This window comes from Nerophis ophidion, linkage group LG04, assembly GCF_033978795.1.
Source record: "Nerophis ophidion isolate RoL-2023_Sa linkage group LG04, RoL_Noph_v1.0, whole genome shotgun sequence".
NCBI classification, from domain to species: Eukaryota; Metazoa; Chordata; class Actinopteri; order Syngnathiformes; family Syngnathidae; genus Nerophis; species Nerophis ophidion.
The window spans coordinates 27,391,299-27,409,380 of NC_084614.1; the positions used below are offsets into that span (position 1 = coordinate 27,391,299).

At 40.2% G+C, this 18,082-nt stretch overlaps 1 protein-coding gene across 2 annotated transcripts in view; it reads right to left on the reverse strand.

Annotated features, from left to right (window-relative positions):
* The window catches only part of scn4bb (sodium channel, voltage-gated, type IV, beta b), a 29,337-nt gene that overhangs the window by 2,889 nt on the left and 8,366 nt on the right, over window positions 1-18,082 (reverse strand). For both annotated transcript variants that reach the window (XM_061897738.1, XM_061897739.1), the window contains 4 exons: window positions 17,158-17,321; window positions 16,866-17,085; window positions 620-749; window positions 1-479 (listed from right to left, as the gene is read on the reverse strand). The exon at window positions 1-479 is cut by the window's left edge and continues 2,889 nt beyond it. In XM_061897738.1, coding sequence (XP_061753722.1) covers window positions 368-479; window positions 620-749; window positions 16,866-17,085; window positions 17,158-17,321 — 626 coding nt within the window. In that variant the 3' untranslated portion in view covers window positions 1-367. The remainder of the gene's footprint in view (window positions 480-619; window positions 750-16,865; window positions 17,086-17,157; window positions 17,322-18,082) is intronic.

Below are 18,082 nucleotides of genomic sequence, written 5' to 3' on the forward strand. Positions count from 1 at the left end.
AATTTTTGGGCAGCAAAATGGAACCAAAATGATTTCATTTGATTTGTGCCGCACACAGAAAAGGCACAAATCAAAGATGCACTTTGGTGCTCATGGTATCATCATTAATGGTATTAAATGTGTAAAAATGGAATACATTTTTGTATAATGGAAGTAGAATAGTTGCTAATAGAATGAAATATTAAAGGTGAAAAATAGTGAGATAAGTGTCTTTGGTTGTTTTTTTTAGTGCGCATAAGACAAAAGCATGTTTCTCAAACATTATGACATTATTCCTGTGCATACCTGGTGGGCTTGTACAGTAGAATTCTATTGATGAAGGCGCATAAATAAAAGCACTCCTATGGTTTAGAATATGTGCGCATCCTCATTTCTTGGTGTTTGGTTGTTTTGGTGTTTTGGGTTTCGAATCCACTTTGGATCCTGAGAGGCCGTTGTCTGTGTTGTCGATCCCTGATGAAGTTACAAGGCACTCCTTACTTCTTGCGCGTTTGAGGAGGAGGATAAAGAGGTAAAAGGATGCAGAAAAAAAAACCATTAACAGTATCTCTAACTTCAGGAACTTCGCTTACTTCATACCTTGTCAGAAAATGATGTAAAAGGTTTGGCGACCACTCACTTTTTCTCCTCAAGCTTGGAAAGAACAAAGAGAGTGAAGTTCTTCAGCAGCATGAAGCCCATGAGCAGTGCGATGGCTCCGCCCACTGCTGAGGCAATGATGATGGTCAGCGTGTTGTCCACCTCCCTCACTGTAAACAACACAGGAGTCACTGCACAGACAACATCCTTAACAACATTAATGACATGATTGTGTCACAAGAAGCCTTCGTGGGGCCTGCTACTTTCTATTTATTACAATGTGTAAAATGTGTCTCATTATCTTTATAGTGATAATTCTTACTAATTTTCTAGTGGTTTTTTGACTTCCTGTCTCTGTCCCTAATAGTTGGTAAACTTGTCATTGATCTATGGGGTAATTTTGTTGAGCCCTACAAATTTTTACTGGCAACAAGTGGCCATGTAAAAAAAAGTTAATATTTAGAATTCGAATAATTGTACTGATTGTACTATTGGAAAACTTTTTAAGCATCAACTGGCCAACAGTTATTTACCACGATATATGTATTATGAAAATAAGGGTTTTTAAGGGTTGGATCACACCTTATGTACAAAAATAGTTCACATTTTGTGGAAAATTATGTTGATATCTCTTTTTGTGGCATAGTGAGTAGCCCCTTACACATGATAAAGCTGGGGGCTTCCCTACTCACTAAAATAAGTATTTTTAGCATTCAGTATTTTTAGCGTAGTTTTACTCACAACGTAAAAACGGAAAATCTGTTGTGTTTTCTTTATTTTCACAAACTGCAGCGCTCCCCCTTAAAAAGGGCCCCTCTAAGGCTGACAACATTGACACTTATATATGTCTTGCATGATTCACTGTAAACATACATACATATATACTATACATACATACACACACTCATGCATGCAATTACGCTTCATCAAACATATATTAACGTGTCCTCCCCCAACCCCAGTTCCATTTGTAGTGCACTGATGTTAATTGTCATTTTGGTGTTATCTACTTTAGTAACTGGTTCTTCTTCAAACGTTTTGTTGTCCTATTTGTATTTTTCATACTTGCTGATGTAAGTCTGTTGTTTTTTGTTGTTGTCATCCCCGCCCACAGAGTCAGCCGTGCCCGCCCTGGACTGGAAGCGGTTTAATCTAATTTATTTATTTTTAGATCTGAGCAGGTAAAAATAATACGATATTTAATCAAAACAAAGGCATGTTGACTAAGACACTAAAACAATTAACTGACATTTTAGTTAAGGGTAAAAAAGGGACGAACATATTGAAAGAAACGAAAACCAATCATATTTAATTTTGTCTTGTCGATGGGTGGGACAAGTTTAGAATATCTCCAATCAAAGCTCACCAACGCTCCGATCATCTCCATCTCGCTGCCATGACAATACCTTCAGCTACTAAAGACGTTCCAGACCATACAGCCCAGGCAGATGTCAGTCATCTCATTGCCATGGTGTCCGATCTACCATGACTATGAACATGACTCTCCCTACAACTCAGGTAGAAACAGGTCAAGCACTTCACCCTCAGATAGACATAAACAGTATGACAGAGGACAGCATGTGACATTTAATGACGACCATAACCAACAGGGAAACAAATGTTTTGCAAGCACTGAGGGCAAAGTGCCTGCTTCTGTTCATGAGGCCTACCCCAAACCAGTACAATTCACATGTAAGGTACTTGCCATTATTGAAAATGTTGCCACTCTTTGAGGATCAAAAATTAACAACAACCCCAAGTTGTTCCTAGAGATGTCACTGGTGACTACCCAGACAATTTAGGTACTCTCGCTATGAATATCATACTTGACAGTGAGATGTTTACATACACTGTCCAAGTAGTCAGAAATGTCACACAGTCAGTAACACTTGGCTGGAATTTTCTACTGGCAAAGTTTCCTCTGCTGGATTTGAAATAATGTTTCTTTAGAATAGGTAACCAAACTAGTGTGCCACTTCTCAGTGCTGCTGAGACTACCCCTTTATGTTGCAATGCCGTTACTCTTAGGACACTCATTGTGCCAGCTGTGTCGCAGATTAATATTCTGGCTATGGTACGACCCACAATTGGTGTACCTGACTTTGAAGCTTACGAAACTGGAGTTATGAAGCCAGGCCCACCTAATTGCCAGTATCTATTGGCTGGACGTACTGTAGCTGTAGTCCAGGCGAGGATGATTTACGTTAGAGTTCTGAACCCTACCAATTCTGACTTGCATGTACTAAATGGCAGAGTCACCACCAGGTCCCCAAGACGTGAATAAATATACAACAGATCATATACCACAGATCAGCGACAAAAGCTTCAGATTTTAGTATAATCACACTCTGAAGTCTTTAGTGCCTATGATCAGGAGTATGGATGTACTGACTTAGTTATTTGCACAGCATCAGGATTGGCGACACCCATCCAATCAAGCAGAGAGCCTACAAGACGTTGCCCACATCAGAGCAGGGATCAGAAGCAAGTCCAGCAGCTTCAGAAGCAAGACATCATTGGGGAAAGTTGCAGCCCCTGTTGTTTTGGTGCATAAGAAGGACAGACCTTACATATTTTGCATCTATTGCAAGAAGCTGAAGGGTGGAGTGCCATCTCCGGGTTGGGGAGGAGACCCTGCCCCAAGTGGAGGAGTTCAAGTACCTAGGAGTCTTGTTCACGAGTGGGGGAAGAGTGGATCGTGAGATCGACAGGCGGATCGGTGCGGCGTCTTCAGTAATGCGGACGTTGTATCGATCCGTTGTGGTGAAGAAGGAGCTGAGCCGGAAGGCAAAGCTCTCAATTTACCGGTCGATCTACGTTCCCATCCTCACCTATGGTCATGAGCTTTGGGTCATGACCGAAAGGATAAGATCACGGGTACAAGCGGCCGAAATGAGTTTCCTCCGCCGGGTGGCGGGTCTCTCCCTTAGAGATAGGGTGAGAAGCTCTGCCATCCGGGAGGAACTCAACGTAAAGCCGCTGCTCCTCCACATGGAGAGGAGCCAGATGAGGTGGTTCGGGCATCTGGTCAGGATGCCACCCGAACGCCTCCCTAGGGAGGTGTTTAGGGCACGTCCAACCGGTAGGAGGCCACGGGGAAGACCCAGGACACGTTGGGAAGACTATGTCTCCCGGCTGGCCTGGGAACGCCTCGGGATCCCCCGGGAAGAGCTAGACCAAGTGGCTGGGGAGAGGGAAGTCTGGGCTTCCCTGCTTAGGCTGCTGCCCCCGCGACCCGACCTCGGATAAGCGGAAGATGATGGATGGATGCAAGAAGCTGAATGGTTCCAGGATAAGAGATGCAAACCTAATGCCACACATACTATACATTCCAACACTTTTGATTTTTCCCCGGAGAGTCACCAATTTAGGTGCCCCTCCCCAAAATCTCCCGGGGCCAACATTCTCTAAAATGATTCCAGATTTCCACCCGACAACAATAATGCTTCGCTATCCTTCACTGAGCAGTGTTTCCGGCCGGACAATTTAACGGTTACAAGCACGGCAATCAAAACAGAAGGATGTCCCAGACATGATAAGTAAGAAAAGAAAATAAGCATACAAGTTCCAAAATGATTGGGAAAAATAATTTCAGTTCATTGAGGACAGCTCGAAGGGGAAGGGGTATGCTGCCTGCAAGTTTTTCAGATCCGGATATAAACGCATCAACGGTTAGAGAAGCAAGAGGCTGCAAAAACTCAACACCAGTCAAGGCCCAGTATTTTGGGTCACCTTTCAAAATAGAGACCCGACGATGTTAATTATGCCAATACAAAGCTGGCTATGCTGTTAGCTACAAGCAACATTCCGTTCTAATTAACTGATGTTTTCAACAAATCTGTGAAGGATTTGTTCCTGGATGAAGAGATTGCTCACCAGTACACAAATGGCAGAACAAAGGCTACTCAAATATTGAAAGGTGAGTGTATATAAAATAATATTGTTTTCTAAGCCTAACCAGGGTTACTCTCTCGTTGCTTAAATTTATGGTAGTCCCTTTGCATAGCTATAGTTTACACCACTTCTGTCTCATGCACTTCAATAGCTCTTGTAACAGCTTCATTTAAGCTTTGAAACAGGGACAGAACTATGCTAACGATAGGGTCACCTAATTGAGGGTAGGTTAACTGCTTGGGGGCTTATCGCTCACTGGACTTGTCTGACATTCTGGCCTAGGTCAGGGTCATTGATTTCTGTATCATTGTACACTGTATTTTCTCCATAAATTTTCATTTCAGTTGTCTCATTTGCATATGGTTCTACATTGGACTTGTCTGAGTTTGTTTGTATTTCTCCTTCCTTCTCAGGTGAGTTATCCTTTGCGGGTAGATTTTTTGTTTACATTGCAAGTTCTCCACAAGCAAGTTAATTTCCGCAATTAGGTGTTTTGTCGTATTCAAGGGATTTTTCATAATTGATTTCATAGGCTTCACGGTGGAAGAGGGGTTAGTGCGTCTGCCTCACAATACGAAGTTCCTGCAGTCCTGGGTTCAAATCCAGGCTCGGGATCTTTCTGTGTGGAGTTTGCATGTTCTCCCCGTGAATGCGTGGGTTCCCTCCGGGTACTCTGGCTTCCTCCCACTTCCAAAGACATGCACCTGGGGATAGGTTGATTTTCTACTGCTTATTCCCTTTTTAGGGTCGCGGGGGGCGCTGGCACCTATCCCAGCTACAATCGGGCGGAAGGCGGGGTACACCCTGGATAAGTCGCCACCTCATCGCAGGGCCAACACAGATAGACAGACAACATTCACACTCACATTCACACACTAGGGACCATTTAGTGTTGCCACTCAACATATCCCCAGGTGCATGTCTTTGGAAGTGGGAGGAAGCCGCAGTACCCGGAGGGAACCCACGCATTCACGGGGAGAACATGCAAACTCCACACAGAAAGATCCCGAGCCTGGGATTGAACCCAGGACTGCAGGACCTTCGTATTGTGAGGCAAACGCACTAACCCCTCTTCCACTGTGAAGCCCCGAAACATACTGTATTTAAAAAAAGGGCAAAAGGGCTTCCCTAGGCTGACAACATTGACACTTATTTCATAGTTATTGACCAAAAAATATTTCCAGCAAAATAGATTTTCTAACGATTTTCACCACATTGTGGAGTGCCCATTTTTAGCTACATATTGTGGGCGGGCCTGCATCAACCCACTAATGTCACCTACAAAACAATGGATATGCAGTAATTTCATATTGCATAATGTGCTTTGGGAGAATCGACATTCTGCATCACGTTATTTTCACGCAGAATTTGAAAGAATGATAAATATGTCTGCCACATGCATTGTTGCAGGTTGTCGCAATACCATTAAAGAAGGGGTCAGCCTGCATACATTTCCAAATGATTGGAATACGAGAAAAGTATCGACCTCTCAGACAAATTGATTGCACACAACAGGACGGACCAAACGAAAGGAGTGTAATTTGAAACAATAATTTTTATGATTTTAACTTTGAAGAAATGGGTGTTGGTTAGAGCTTGGATGGACAGCAATTAAAGGCTTAATTCAGTCAAACGCAATCCCGAAAACCATGAGCACACTCGAAGGGAGAAAGACAGAGTCCGAACTTCTGGAGAAAGAAGACCAGACACTGCGTTCAAAAACAGGAAGGAAATGGTAAATTGCTAGCACTCTCAAAAATGGGAGGTACCAGTATGTACTTAAAAAGGTACAAATACTTGTTGCTGGAGGTGTACTTTTTTTTTTATTCAATCCAACAAAACAATACACGGCAATACCATAACAATGCTATTTGTTTCCAGAACCAAACCCCACCCAGCAACACTCAGAACATCAACAATAAACAGAGCTATTGAGAGGTGTACTCTTTTGAAAAACATTTTTGTACCCTTCAGTTCTAGTCCATTTGTTTGCCCTAACAGTTTGTACCAGTTAAAGTACAATCATGTACCCTATCGGACAAAAATGTACCGTTACACTAAAGAACAGGAATGTTCTCATTAAAAAGGGTACAATATGGTACCCCACAGCAACAACGTATTCTGGACTATAAAGAGAATTATTTTAATTAAATAACATAATTCATTGTGGATATCTACAGTATAGCTACATACATGTCACATAAAGTTAAAACATGTTGAAGTCCTAAACAATCACATCAACTTATTTACAAAAAATACCTCAATGAAACAGTCATCATTCTCTTAAATATGGATCTAGAGCTAGATAGTTCAGCACCGTTCAAGGATACAGCAGAATCCAGCCAATGTTAACAACAGTCACTTGGTAAACATGAAAATAAGGTTCATGGGCATACAGGTCCAACATGCTGAATCAGTTTCTTAATTTTAATAGTCATTTTTGAACATTTATGCAGTTCATGTATGTTGAGTAAAGGTGGTTAAGTACTGTGAGTGACATTTGCCCGCAGGGGTTTGTCTACCTGCTCAGTGATGTTTTTGATATGATGCTGGAGAAACATCAGTGTCCTTTTGAAAGAAACGCCATGTTGAAGACAAAATATGTGCAGAAGGCTCCCATGTAAGCTTCATCAAATGAACTGCAGGAAAAAAACCCAATTCCTTTGACTTTGTCAATACTGCAACACTATATGAAGAGGTCAGTTTCCTATCCTGGTCTTTCAATTGAATGGTCGGGTATAAAGTTCCATTAATATCCTACAGAAGAAGGGAAAATGTTAGTGTATGGAATTGATATGAAAAGACATGATCCAAAACAGCATTAGTTATTGTCAGAACCTATGCAGAGCAGCAGGTATATTTACCTCTCCAGGAAAGATAAATAAAAAAAAAAAAAAATGGGTTGTACTTGTATAGTGCTTTTCTACCTTCACGGTACTCAAGGCGCTTTTACACTACTTCCACATTTACCCATTCACACACACATTCACACACTGATGGAGGGAGCTGCCATACAAGGCGCTAACCAGCACCCATCCGGAGCAACGGTGAAGTGTCTTGCTCAGGACACAACAGATGTGACGAGGTTGGTACTAGGTGGGGATTGAACCAGGGACCCTCGGGTTGCACACGGCCACTCTCCCAGATTAAATCTACAATGTTCTCCTTAAATAATGATTGCAAGATGAGGAATTAATTCCTATAGGACAATACAACTGTCAGTGTAAATGCACTTTATCAAGTTTTTATTAGTATTAATGCCATGCAGACAGGCTACTGCATTAGAGTTGAAAAATTACTTTGGAAACTGTTTCCATTTGATTAAATCAGCACCTGTAATGTCCTTAGCCAGTGCCAACTCCCTTGCCTCCATGTACTCTTTATAGGGGCACATCGTTGACAAGTTTAAGAAAGTTTGGAACAACACATGTGACGTTCTCACTAAAGCGGAGGCAGGTGTTGACTTCAGAGGGTACAAAGCATCAACCTTGTTGCACAACTAAAATGATAAAATGCAAAATACGGCAAAATTAAGTCATTTTATGTAAATAATTAAAACCAAGTTAATATAGAGACTTGGGATACATTTTAAATGCTTTAATTTGTTAATGCCTGCAACTGAAATTATAGTCACCTCTAGTGCTGCAACGATTAGCTGAATAGTTTCTTATCAAATTAATTACCAACTATTTTGATAATCAAACAGTTTCAGTATTGTTTTAAAGAAAAAAAGAAAAAAACTCTTAGACTTTTAAATTGCACATATTTCCTGGTTTCCGAGGATGTCATCTTTGGATTTTATAAAACAAAATTAACGGACTAATCAAGTAAATGGCCAGGAGAGCCTAACCCAGCTGCACTCGGACGGAAGGTAGTGTACACTCTGGACAAGTCCTTATTGTGTAATATTTAGAATGAAAACCTTACATTGTGTACTGTGACAGCATTTTATAAAGAGTCCCAATTATTGTTTTGCGGTACTTTTGCTCCTGGTGGCCTAGTTCTTTGACATCTAAGCGGCTATGGACATCTTGTGGGAACGGAAATGACTGCAGGCAGTCTTTGGCAAGTAGGTTCTGAACTATACAACAGGAGAACATTGTCAAATGTGCCATTTTCATACCAGTAATACCTCTGCTATCAAATGTATTTTGTTTCGGGTTAACTGTTTGTGAAATAAAGGGTTCATTGTAATGGTTGGTGAATTTCTCTTTTTGGAAAAATTTGTCATGGAGATATGGGATCATGCTCTCTGTGGGTCCGCAGTCTCTGTCTACATCCACATCATTGTCTGAAAAGGAAACCTACAGTGTTCCAAATAAACCATACAAATGGCAAAATAGAGCTGAAAGAAAACAAGAAAAATATTCAATATTGGTACAAATACTTAGCACAAAGACTTGTCTTTTAAATATGTATACTAATGTTTTAGCCTTATATTATACATATGGCATTGCCATTGATGTAAATTAGACAGATGTGATCTTAATGCCAAGAATAAATTGCAGTTCTGTGAGAAACATCCACTCACTATTCCATCCATTTTATACCAGTTGTCCCTCTCTGGGTTGCTGGGTGTTGGAGCTTATCCCAGCTGCTTTCGACTGATATGTAATTTAAATGAAAATATTAATTTAGAGATATAAGTACAGAAACTCTGGACATACAAAGTATAATACCGAGACTGAAAATAATTGTTTGTCTTTTTGCACTAAATAAAATGAAGCATTTTAACTTCAAAACAATGCTGCTAATTATGAAGAACTATGCTTAAGCCTCCACTGCAATGCCTCATGAAACTCCAGTACAGTATTTCAGTCCAGTACATGAATGCTAAAACACCAGTCTGTGTTCGACCTAACGCTAGTAGCTGTTTCTAGGAGTGAAGGGCAGACATTAACTCCCATTAACAACAAACTCATATGCTAGTTAGTTCATCTCTTATATTTCATTTGAGCCAGACCCCGAAAGAGAAAAGTGGTACAAAAAGGATGAATGGATGGGACCCAAAACTCCTTGCTAACACAAAATTTACAGTGACAAAGTTTTAGCTTACAAATATGATAAATATATTTAGGTATTAGTAGTTCCGAGACACAGTTACTACTGCTAGGTTGTGTCTGTGTGAGTTAGCTAAAAGCTAGCATCCTGAACAATAGCTCTTCAGATAGTTGCTTAAGTTAGCTATGTTAAAATAAATGCTGAAAAACAAAAATCCAACATAACTTACTGACCTCTTAATGTTTAGGCATCCTCCGCTGAAACATCAATACCTCTTTCCACCAACTTTTAGTAAACGTTCTTCCAATGCATTGACTTTGGAGCGCCACTGTCACGGCCCGGGCATTTACCAATGCGGACTCATCTTTGCGCTTTGATGAGTGCACTTTTAAGAGCGCGATCACCAGCAATCAGCGCACCATCCATCACCGGCAATCAGCGCACCAGGTGCTGATCAGAGGAGCGCCTTCATAAGCCTGCACAACATGCTATCCCGGGCCAGAACATAGCTACCTGTCCTGTACAGTAAGCCAAACCTGTCAAGCTCTATGCATACTCTCTCTCTGTGTTTCTACCACTCCGTGTTGATTTGTCTCGTGTCTTCTTGTCGACCCAGCTGCCTCCCTCTGTTCCCGCGTTACGAGCGGTGCGTCTCGTCTCTCCTGCTTTCCCTCGGCTTCCCTGACTGCCTTTTGGATCTCGACCTCATGACTGGACACGGACCTTTTGACGCCTTGCTATAACCCCGACCAGCTGGCAGTCTCACGGCCATTCGAGCCTGCCTTTCCCCCTACAGGACATGCGCCTCTCGCTCAACACTCCAGGTAACACAGTCTTGTTAATTCCTACACATAGACACACGCACATTTTGGATTAGTTTTACACCTCATTTGTTATTTATATATTGTATATTGTATCGATAAAACCTACCGCCAATACTACGCCCCTGTTGTCCGTGCCGTCTCCTCCTCCTGTACACAACAACCACGTTGTTACATCTACCGGCGTCAGACTGCAGCACCGGCAGAGTGATATCAGCCAGCAGTTCTTCTTCTTCTTCTTTATAGTTTTATGGCAGCTGGCATCCATATGTGTTGAATTACTGCTATCTTCAGTTTCATTTTATAAGTACATTTGAGTATGTCCTTAAGTCCAGTATTTTTCAAAATCTCCCATATTATTTTCCTTCCATTTTCAGTGTCCGTAAGATTCATCAGTCTCTTCAACGTCCCATCCACAGATCCCAGTACCCTCAGTTTTGCCGACATAGTCAGTGTTTCTATATTATACTTAATACAGTCCATAAAAAAACATGTTGTAATGTTTCTAATGTTTCTACATTGTTCACACATTCCTATAGGGCAGCGGTAGGGAACCTATGGCTCTAGAGCCAGATGTGGCTCTTTTGATGACTGCACCTGGCTCTCAGATAAATCCTAGCTGACATTGCTTAACACGATAAGTAATGAATAATTCTGCTGGTAATCACAGTGTCAAAAATAACGTTCAAAATATAAAACACTCTCATGCATTTTAATCCATCCATCCAGTTTCTACCGCACCTGTTCAAGAAGTCGCATTAGTGGTAAGAAGTATTTTATTTATTGTTGGTTAGCTTCAGAAAAACAATGTTATTAAAAAGAATAAGAGACTTATTATACTCTAAAAATGTTGGTATTACTTAAAAATGCACGCATTTGGTTGTATTCATCCATCCATCCATTTTCTACCACTTATTCCCTTTTGGGGTCGCGGGGGGCGCTGGCGCCTATTTCAGCTACAATCGGGCGGAAGGCGGGGTACACCCTGTTGCATTCAGTCTTAAAAAAAATATTATATGGCTCTCACGGAAATACTTCTTAAATTATTTGGCCTGTATGGCAATCTCAGCCAGAAAGGTTCCCGACCCCTGCTATAGGGTGAACAATTCTGCTCAGTATTACTTGGTATTTCCGTACAACCCATTCTCCATCTTGGAACCCAGACCTGGTTCTGAACAGAAAATAGCTGCCTTTCTTTCCATCATTTTCTCAAATGATTAGCCACTACTGACTAGCCCTTTGTCCAATTACTTTTACCTTCCCTCTTAGATAACTTAATTTTTACATCAACCTCATCTTTCCTGGTTGCTTTTTTTGCGGGCCTATCTGCTCTTTCATTTCCCAATATTCCCACATGAGGCGGTACCCATACAAATACTACTTTTTTTTTTTCCTTTTCTTATCATTCTGGAGTAAATAAACATAATTCTCTACAATAATCTCTGATGACAATTAACACTTCCTGACTCAGTATTGGTCAGGCTTGGACATGGATTGTGTGTGCTCCTTCGACGCAGAGGGATTACAGGACGAGCCAGGCGTGAATTCAGGTACATGATATTTATTAAATAAACAAACAAACTACAAAAAGGCAAACCAAGGACGCGCTCTGTGGCGGATAATAATCTATACTAAACTTAAAACAAAACAGCACAATGGCATGACTATATACAAACAAAACAAAACTAGCACTGTGGCATAAATACACAAACTTACACGGCATGGAACTGTGGACGAGGGCGTGAAGGTTGGAACAGCATGGGTAGGGTGCGTGCAAGAGTGAAGATCCCAGGACGAAGACAAGAAAAAGAGTGACTTAAATAGCTATGATCATTAGTGAAAATAGGTGTGAGGCTGAGAACAGGGACGTGACAGGTGAAAACTAATGAGTTGGCATGGAAACAAACAAAACCAGGAAGTGCAAAACGTGACTGAATGTCCAAAATCAAAACATAACATGACAAAACAAAACATGATCCATAGGTGTGACTGTATTCATAAGAACTGAAACAGAATCACTACATATAATCTTCTTGTATCTACTTTCTTCAGCCCATTTTAGTGTCATTACTATCAAAAATACATTTTAGCTTCATACACCCAAAAATAATCTGATGTTTTCTTGCAACACTCAAATTGGAGATCCGTTACCAACATTGCTGACGTGGTATTTTTCTGTAAAAATCTGAGTCCAGTGATTATATTTGGTCTCAACCAGGTTATAAAATTCACCAACCATATATGCTTTTCTCTTTCTTTGTTTAACTGACAATAATATAAGGTCCACTATTTGCTTTCCCAATAGCCATGAAGGATGAGTTGGCCACACGACAGTCTCCTCAAATTCTTTTGCCATCACACCCATACTATGAGCTATGTGATTTCCTTTCATCCAAAAAAGTTTATTTCAACAATTTTCCTTTCCCAACATGTCTGGGTCACAACTTTTCCTGGGTGAGACTCTCCATGTCCTCTCAACCAATAATGAGCTAAAAGTTGGTGTCTTCTCACTTGTAAAGGCATTTCTCCTGCTTCTACTTGTAAAGCAGTGATGTTCTCACTGTTCCCAAACACATTCTTATAGCCTGAGATTGAATCACATCAAGTTTTGAGAGGCTAGATTTAGCATCAGATCTGTAGACTATACATCTTTGGTCAAAATACACCCTTAAAAAACGAAATGTTTCCACAGTTTCAGGACTAGTGGTATATAGCTTTAGATCCAAATCCCTAATTTTCCTTTGAGTAAAATTCCTAACTTTAGACTTTTCAATAGAAAACCTAAAACCCCATTGCCTTCCCCACTCTTCAACAAGGCAAACTCCTTGCATTTTTTGGGTCACATAGTCAACATTACGTCCGCTTTTCCATAAGGCTCCATCATCTGCAAACAATGATTTCCCCACTCCAGGTGGAATATTCACAAATATATCATTGACCATAATAGAGAACAACATTTCCTCGAGGGTTTCCATTTCCCACAGCATGACTTGTAGACACCTGAGCTCTAAGTTGACCTCCAACCAAAACTTGAATGGATCGATCCTTCAAAAATCTTTGGCCCAATTAAAAATGTTCCCCGAAATACCCATAGCATCTAACTTAATCATCAGACCGTCTCTCCAAAGCATACCATATGCTTACTTTACATCAAAGAATACTGCACATACTGATTCTTTATTTACCTGAGCTCTTCTAACATCATCTTTTAGACACACAATTGGATCCATAGTTTGTCTGCCTTTTCAAAATCTGCTTTGATATGGTGCAAACATATCCCTACTTTCTAATTTGTACAGAAATCTCTCATTGACCAAACGGTCCATAATTTTACAAATGTTTGACGTCAGGCCTATCAGTCTATAACTTCCTGGCATCTTTTCCTGGTTTATATATATGAACTATGAGTGCTTCTTTCCAGCTCCTGGGCAAATATCGTATATCCCATACCTTATTAATTAGATACAAAAGCTATTTGAGGCACCCATTGCTCAGATGTTTCATCATGCTGTACTTTACTTCATCAATTCCAGAGGCGGTTTGTTTTGTTTTGTTCAGTGAATATTTAAATTCTTCTAGCGTAAAAGGAGCATTCTCGGGTCCTTCAAAATCAGATTTTATGCATAGTGCTTTGTTATTTTCCAATTCAATTTTCTGTCGACATTGTTTTTTTTTTGCTCATTCAAAATCTTAGAACTGTGAACCTTAGCAAAAGTCTCTGCCAATAGTTCAGCCTTCTCTTTATCATTCACTGCAGTCACTCTTCCATCACTGAGAACAGGAAGGGCCCGATTTCTCCTATCCCCACCCGTCTTTTTAACCACAACCCATACTTGTGTTATATTAATGTTGCTCCCAATAGAATCACAATATCCCTTCCAATATTACCTTTTAGCGAGTCTTATCTTTTTTCGGACCACAGCCTGAGCTTGCTTATACTGAATCAGATAATGAAAATGACGTGTCCTTATAAACTATTTAAATGCCTTGGTCCTACTTTAATAGGTACCTTGCAGGCCTCATTCCACTTTTACTTCCCTTACCCTTTGGGATAGCTTCTACAGTAGCTAGCGTAATACCCTGCTTCATTTTACAATCAAGATCTACTATTGTGAATTCATTGTCAACATAAATTTCTTCAAATTACTTTCCCTAACTTCTGCAAACATTCTTTAGTTTGCTTTTCCAAATACTCATCTTCCTCTTCCATTTTCCCCAATTTTAGGCACAATGATATGTAACTTACACCAAACTGGATAATGGCCACTTCCAACGGTCCTCTCTTTTATCACAGTTTGCTGCAATACTACTTGACAACAAAGTAAGATCAAACAATGACTCTTTACCGGAATTACATTAATCCTTGAAGGACTACCATCATTTAAACAAACATGACACTTTTCATTCATCAACTCCTCAATCGTAATTTCATTGGTATCTATTCGATCACTCCCCCATACCCCACTATGACTATTGAAGTCCCCACACCATAATACAGCTCCACGAAGAATGAGCATGAGTACTATTATTATGTAGTAGCTTGCAACACATCATTGATCTCCTACCATCTTAAGCCTATCATATCCAAGTGGTGCTCTGCAGCCCTTACCCCAACCTGGATTCTTTCACTTTTGGACTTCTCAACAAACTTTCTTTTTCCACCTTAACAGGGTAATCAATTTTCTGCCTTTCCATTGTTTTAACTGCCTCTGCATATGACACTTTAGTCTTCAATTTTATTTCCTGCACCTCCAATTCTATTTTCATTGCTTCACATTTCCAATAGGCGCCACTGTGGTCCCTTCCACAATTACAACACTTTGGTTTGATTCCCTCGCCACACTTGCCATACATATGCTGCCCACTACAGCGCGCACATCTTACCTGACCTTTACAAAACTTTGCAATGTGCCCAAACTCCTGGCATCGGTTTAGGAATAAACTCTCTCACATCATACTTCACAACACAAAAAAACACCTTTCGGGGAATTTCCTTTGCATCGAACTCAACCCTGTTTCTGTTTCGAATTTCTCAGCTCCTCTCATCATTCTACAAGCAGTTTTAACTGTTGTATTTCTCCTTCCAATCTGTTCCACAAGTTCCTCCATTTTGACCTTTACAGGGATCCCAGTTACAATGCCTCTGTTAACATTTTGCCTTTTCTCACCAATTTTCACCGCTTTGTCCACCTTAACTTTTTCCACATTTGTCAACACTTTAGCCTTTTCCACCTGCTGCAAAACATGAAAACCAATAAGCAAATTTCCATCAGTTAGAACTTTCACAAATTTAACCTCCCCAATTTAATCCTTTATAATCCTAGTCAGTCTCAGAGGAGCTACCTTGTTCACCCCTAATTCTCCCTGAAAACGAACAATTACCATTAACTTCTCTTCATAATCCTCACTATCAGTTGTATAATTGAAACTGCTACCACCACTATCTTCCTTCTTTGCCTTACTTGTTTTCTTTTCCCCCCAAACATACCCACTCTTCCTCCTTATCTTTACTAACATCCATTACATTCCCTCCACCTTCAACGTTAGTCTCATGGTGCATTTGCAAACAGCTAAAATGTATAAAGCAAACTATTACCTGCTACCCAAAAATATACAACAATTACTCCCAACAAAAGAGGAGAAATATAACCTCAGAGGAAAATCGAATTTAAAACATTTGTATGTTCGTACAACACTTAAAACATTCAGTGTATTAGTATGTGGAATAAATTATGGAGTGAATTAATCAAAGAAATCAACTAAAGCACCAATATGATTCAGTTTAAGAGACTGTTAAAACTACAAGTGTTCACAAAGTACACAGAACAATAATTATGATGAACATCTTAATCCCTTTTTTTTGTTTTTTTGTTATTGAGATGAAGATTATTTATGTATTTAATATTTGTTTTCTTATTATGGTAAATTATTTGTTTATTATTTATTTGTTCACTGTAAAATTACAGAGAACAAGGACATTGGATAAAATTGCTATGGTATGAAAAGGGGTAGGATTAAATAAGATTCTTCCTACTCCTTTTTGTACGTGCTGTAATGAAACAACTGGAATTGTGTGATGCATTACATTGTATTGTATGCATGTTCGAAATAAACTGAAACTGAACTGAACTGAAAAAAATATTCAATTGAATAGACTGCAAAGACAAGATACTTAACGTTCGAACTGGTAAACTTTGTTATTTTTTTGCAATTATTAGCTTATTTGGAATTTGATGCCTGCATCATGTTTCAAATAAGCAGGCACAAGTGGAAAAAAAGACTGAGAAATTTGAGGAATGCTCACCAAACCCTTATTTGGAACATCCCACAGGTGAACAGGATAATTGGGTACAGGTGGGTGCCATGATTAGGTATAAAAAGCAGCTTCCATGAAATGTGAGCATTTGTGAGGATTTGTCACACTCCATTCCCTTGGCTAAAATACAGCCCACCTGTGTCTGTGCCGTCAACTTTCCCCAGTAAAAATAACAGAAGGTTGAGTAAAATGACTACACTATAGGATAGATACTGTACTAGTGTGTGAACTATGTGGATTTCATTCATACTCACACTCCTCCACCACAATGAGACTGAAGACGGCGCTGTGGTTCTTTTCCTTTTCTTTGCGGTTGCGTCCAAAACATGTGTACTGGCCTGCATCCTCGAAGGTGATGTTCCACAACAAGATGGAAATGTTGTTTTTCTCGTTTTTCCCCACAAATTCAAAACGCTCTTCGTACATCTTCACCTTCGGCACCACCCCTTCTGACTGTATCACGGCCTCGCACACCTGGAAACAAAGACATAAGCCGCCAAGATGGGGTGTTGTCAATCTGTCTAGCTAGCAGGATGAAAGTATTACCTTTTTCATGACACCGTTGTGATCGAACTGCCAGTTGAAATAAAGGTGCTCAATGCCGATGCAGCTGGCATAGGTGCAGGGCAACAGGACTGTGCTGCCATTCACAGCCTGCAGGGAGGGAATCTTCCCGACGGACATCTCCAGGGCCTGAGCGGCCCTCACACCTTAGTTGGAAAAAAAATGGAAGGATTAGACTAATTGAGTCACATATTCAGCAATCTAAACCATGGGACTTGATGTAGTGGTACTACGTCGCCCCTCTTTGACATCATCACTCTGTAAGTAAGTAAGTACATTTTATTTACAAAGCGCTTTTCACAGATAAAATCACAAAGCGCTGTAAAACAGAAATTCAATTTAAAACAACAGGGGCAACATCATAAAAAGGATACAAAGAGAATTAAAAATGATTGTTTAAAGGTGCATTAACTAGAAACTTTACTAAAAAGAGAAGTTTTCAAATGTTTCTTAAAAGTTTCAACACAGTCAAGATCACGGAGGGACTGGTGTAAATTGTTCCAGAGTCTGGGGGCTATAGCCTGGAATGCCAAGTCTCCACACATTTTAAAACAAGTTTTTGGGATCTTTAGAAGACCCTGGCCTGAAGACCTGAAAACCCCTACTCTTCAAAGCTGTAGCAAATCAATGATGTACTGAGGGGCCCCACCATGCAACGCACGGAATGTCAGGACTAAAATCTTAAACTCAATGCGGAATTTAACTAGTAGCCAAGGAAGACCGGACAAAACAGGGAGTGATATGGGCTGTTCTGGGTGCACCGGTCAAAAATCTGACAGCCGCATTTTGTACAGTCTCAAGTTTCTGTAGCGTTGAATTGTTGAAGAGAGTGAAAAGAGAATTGCAATAGCCAATGCGAGACGAAATTAACTCGTGAATGATCATTTCGAGATCCAATTTTGAAAAC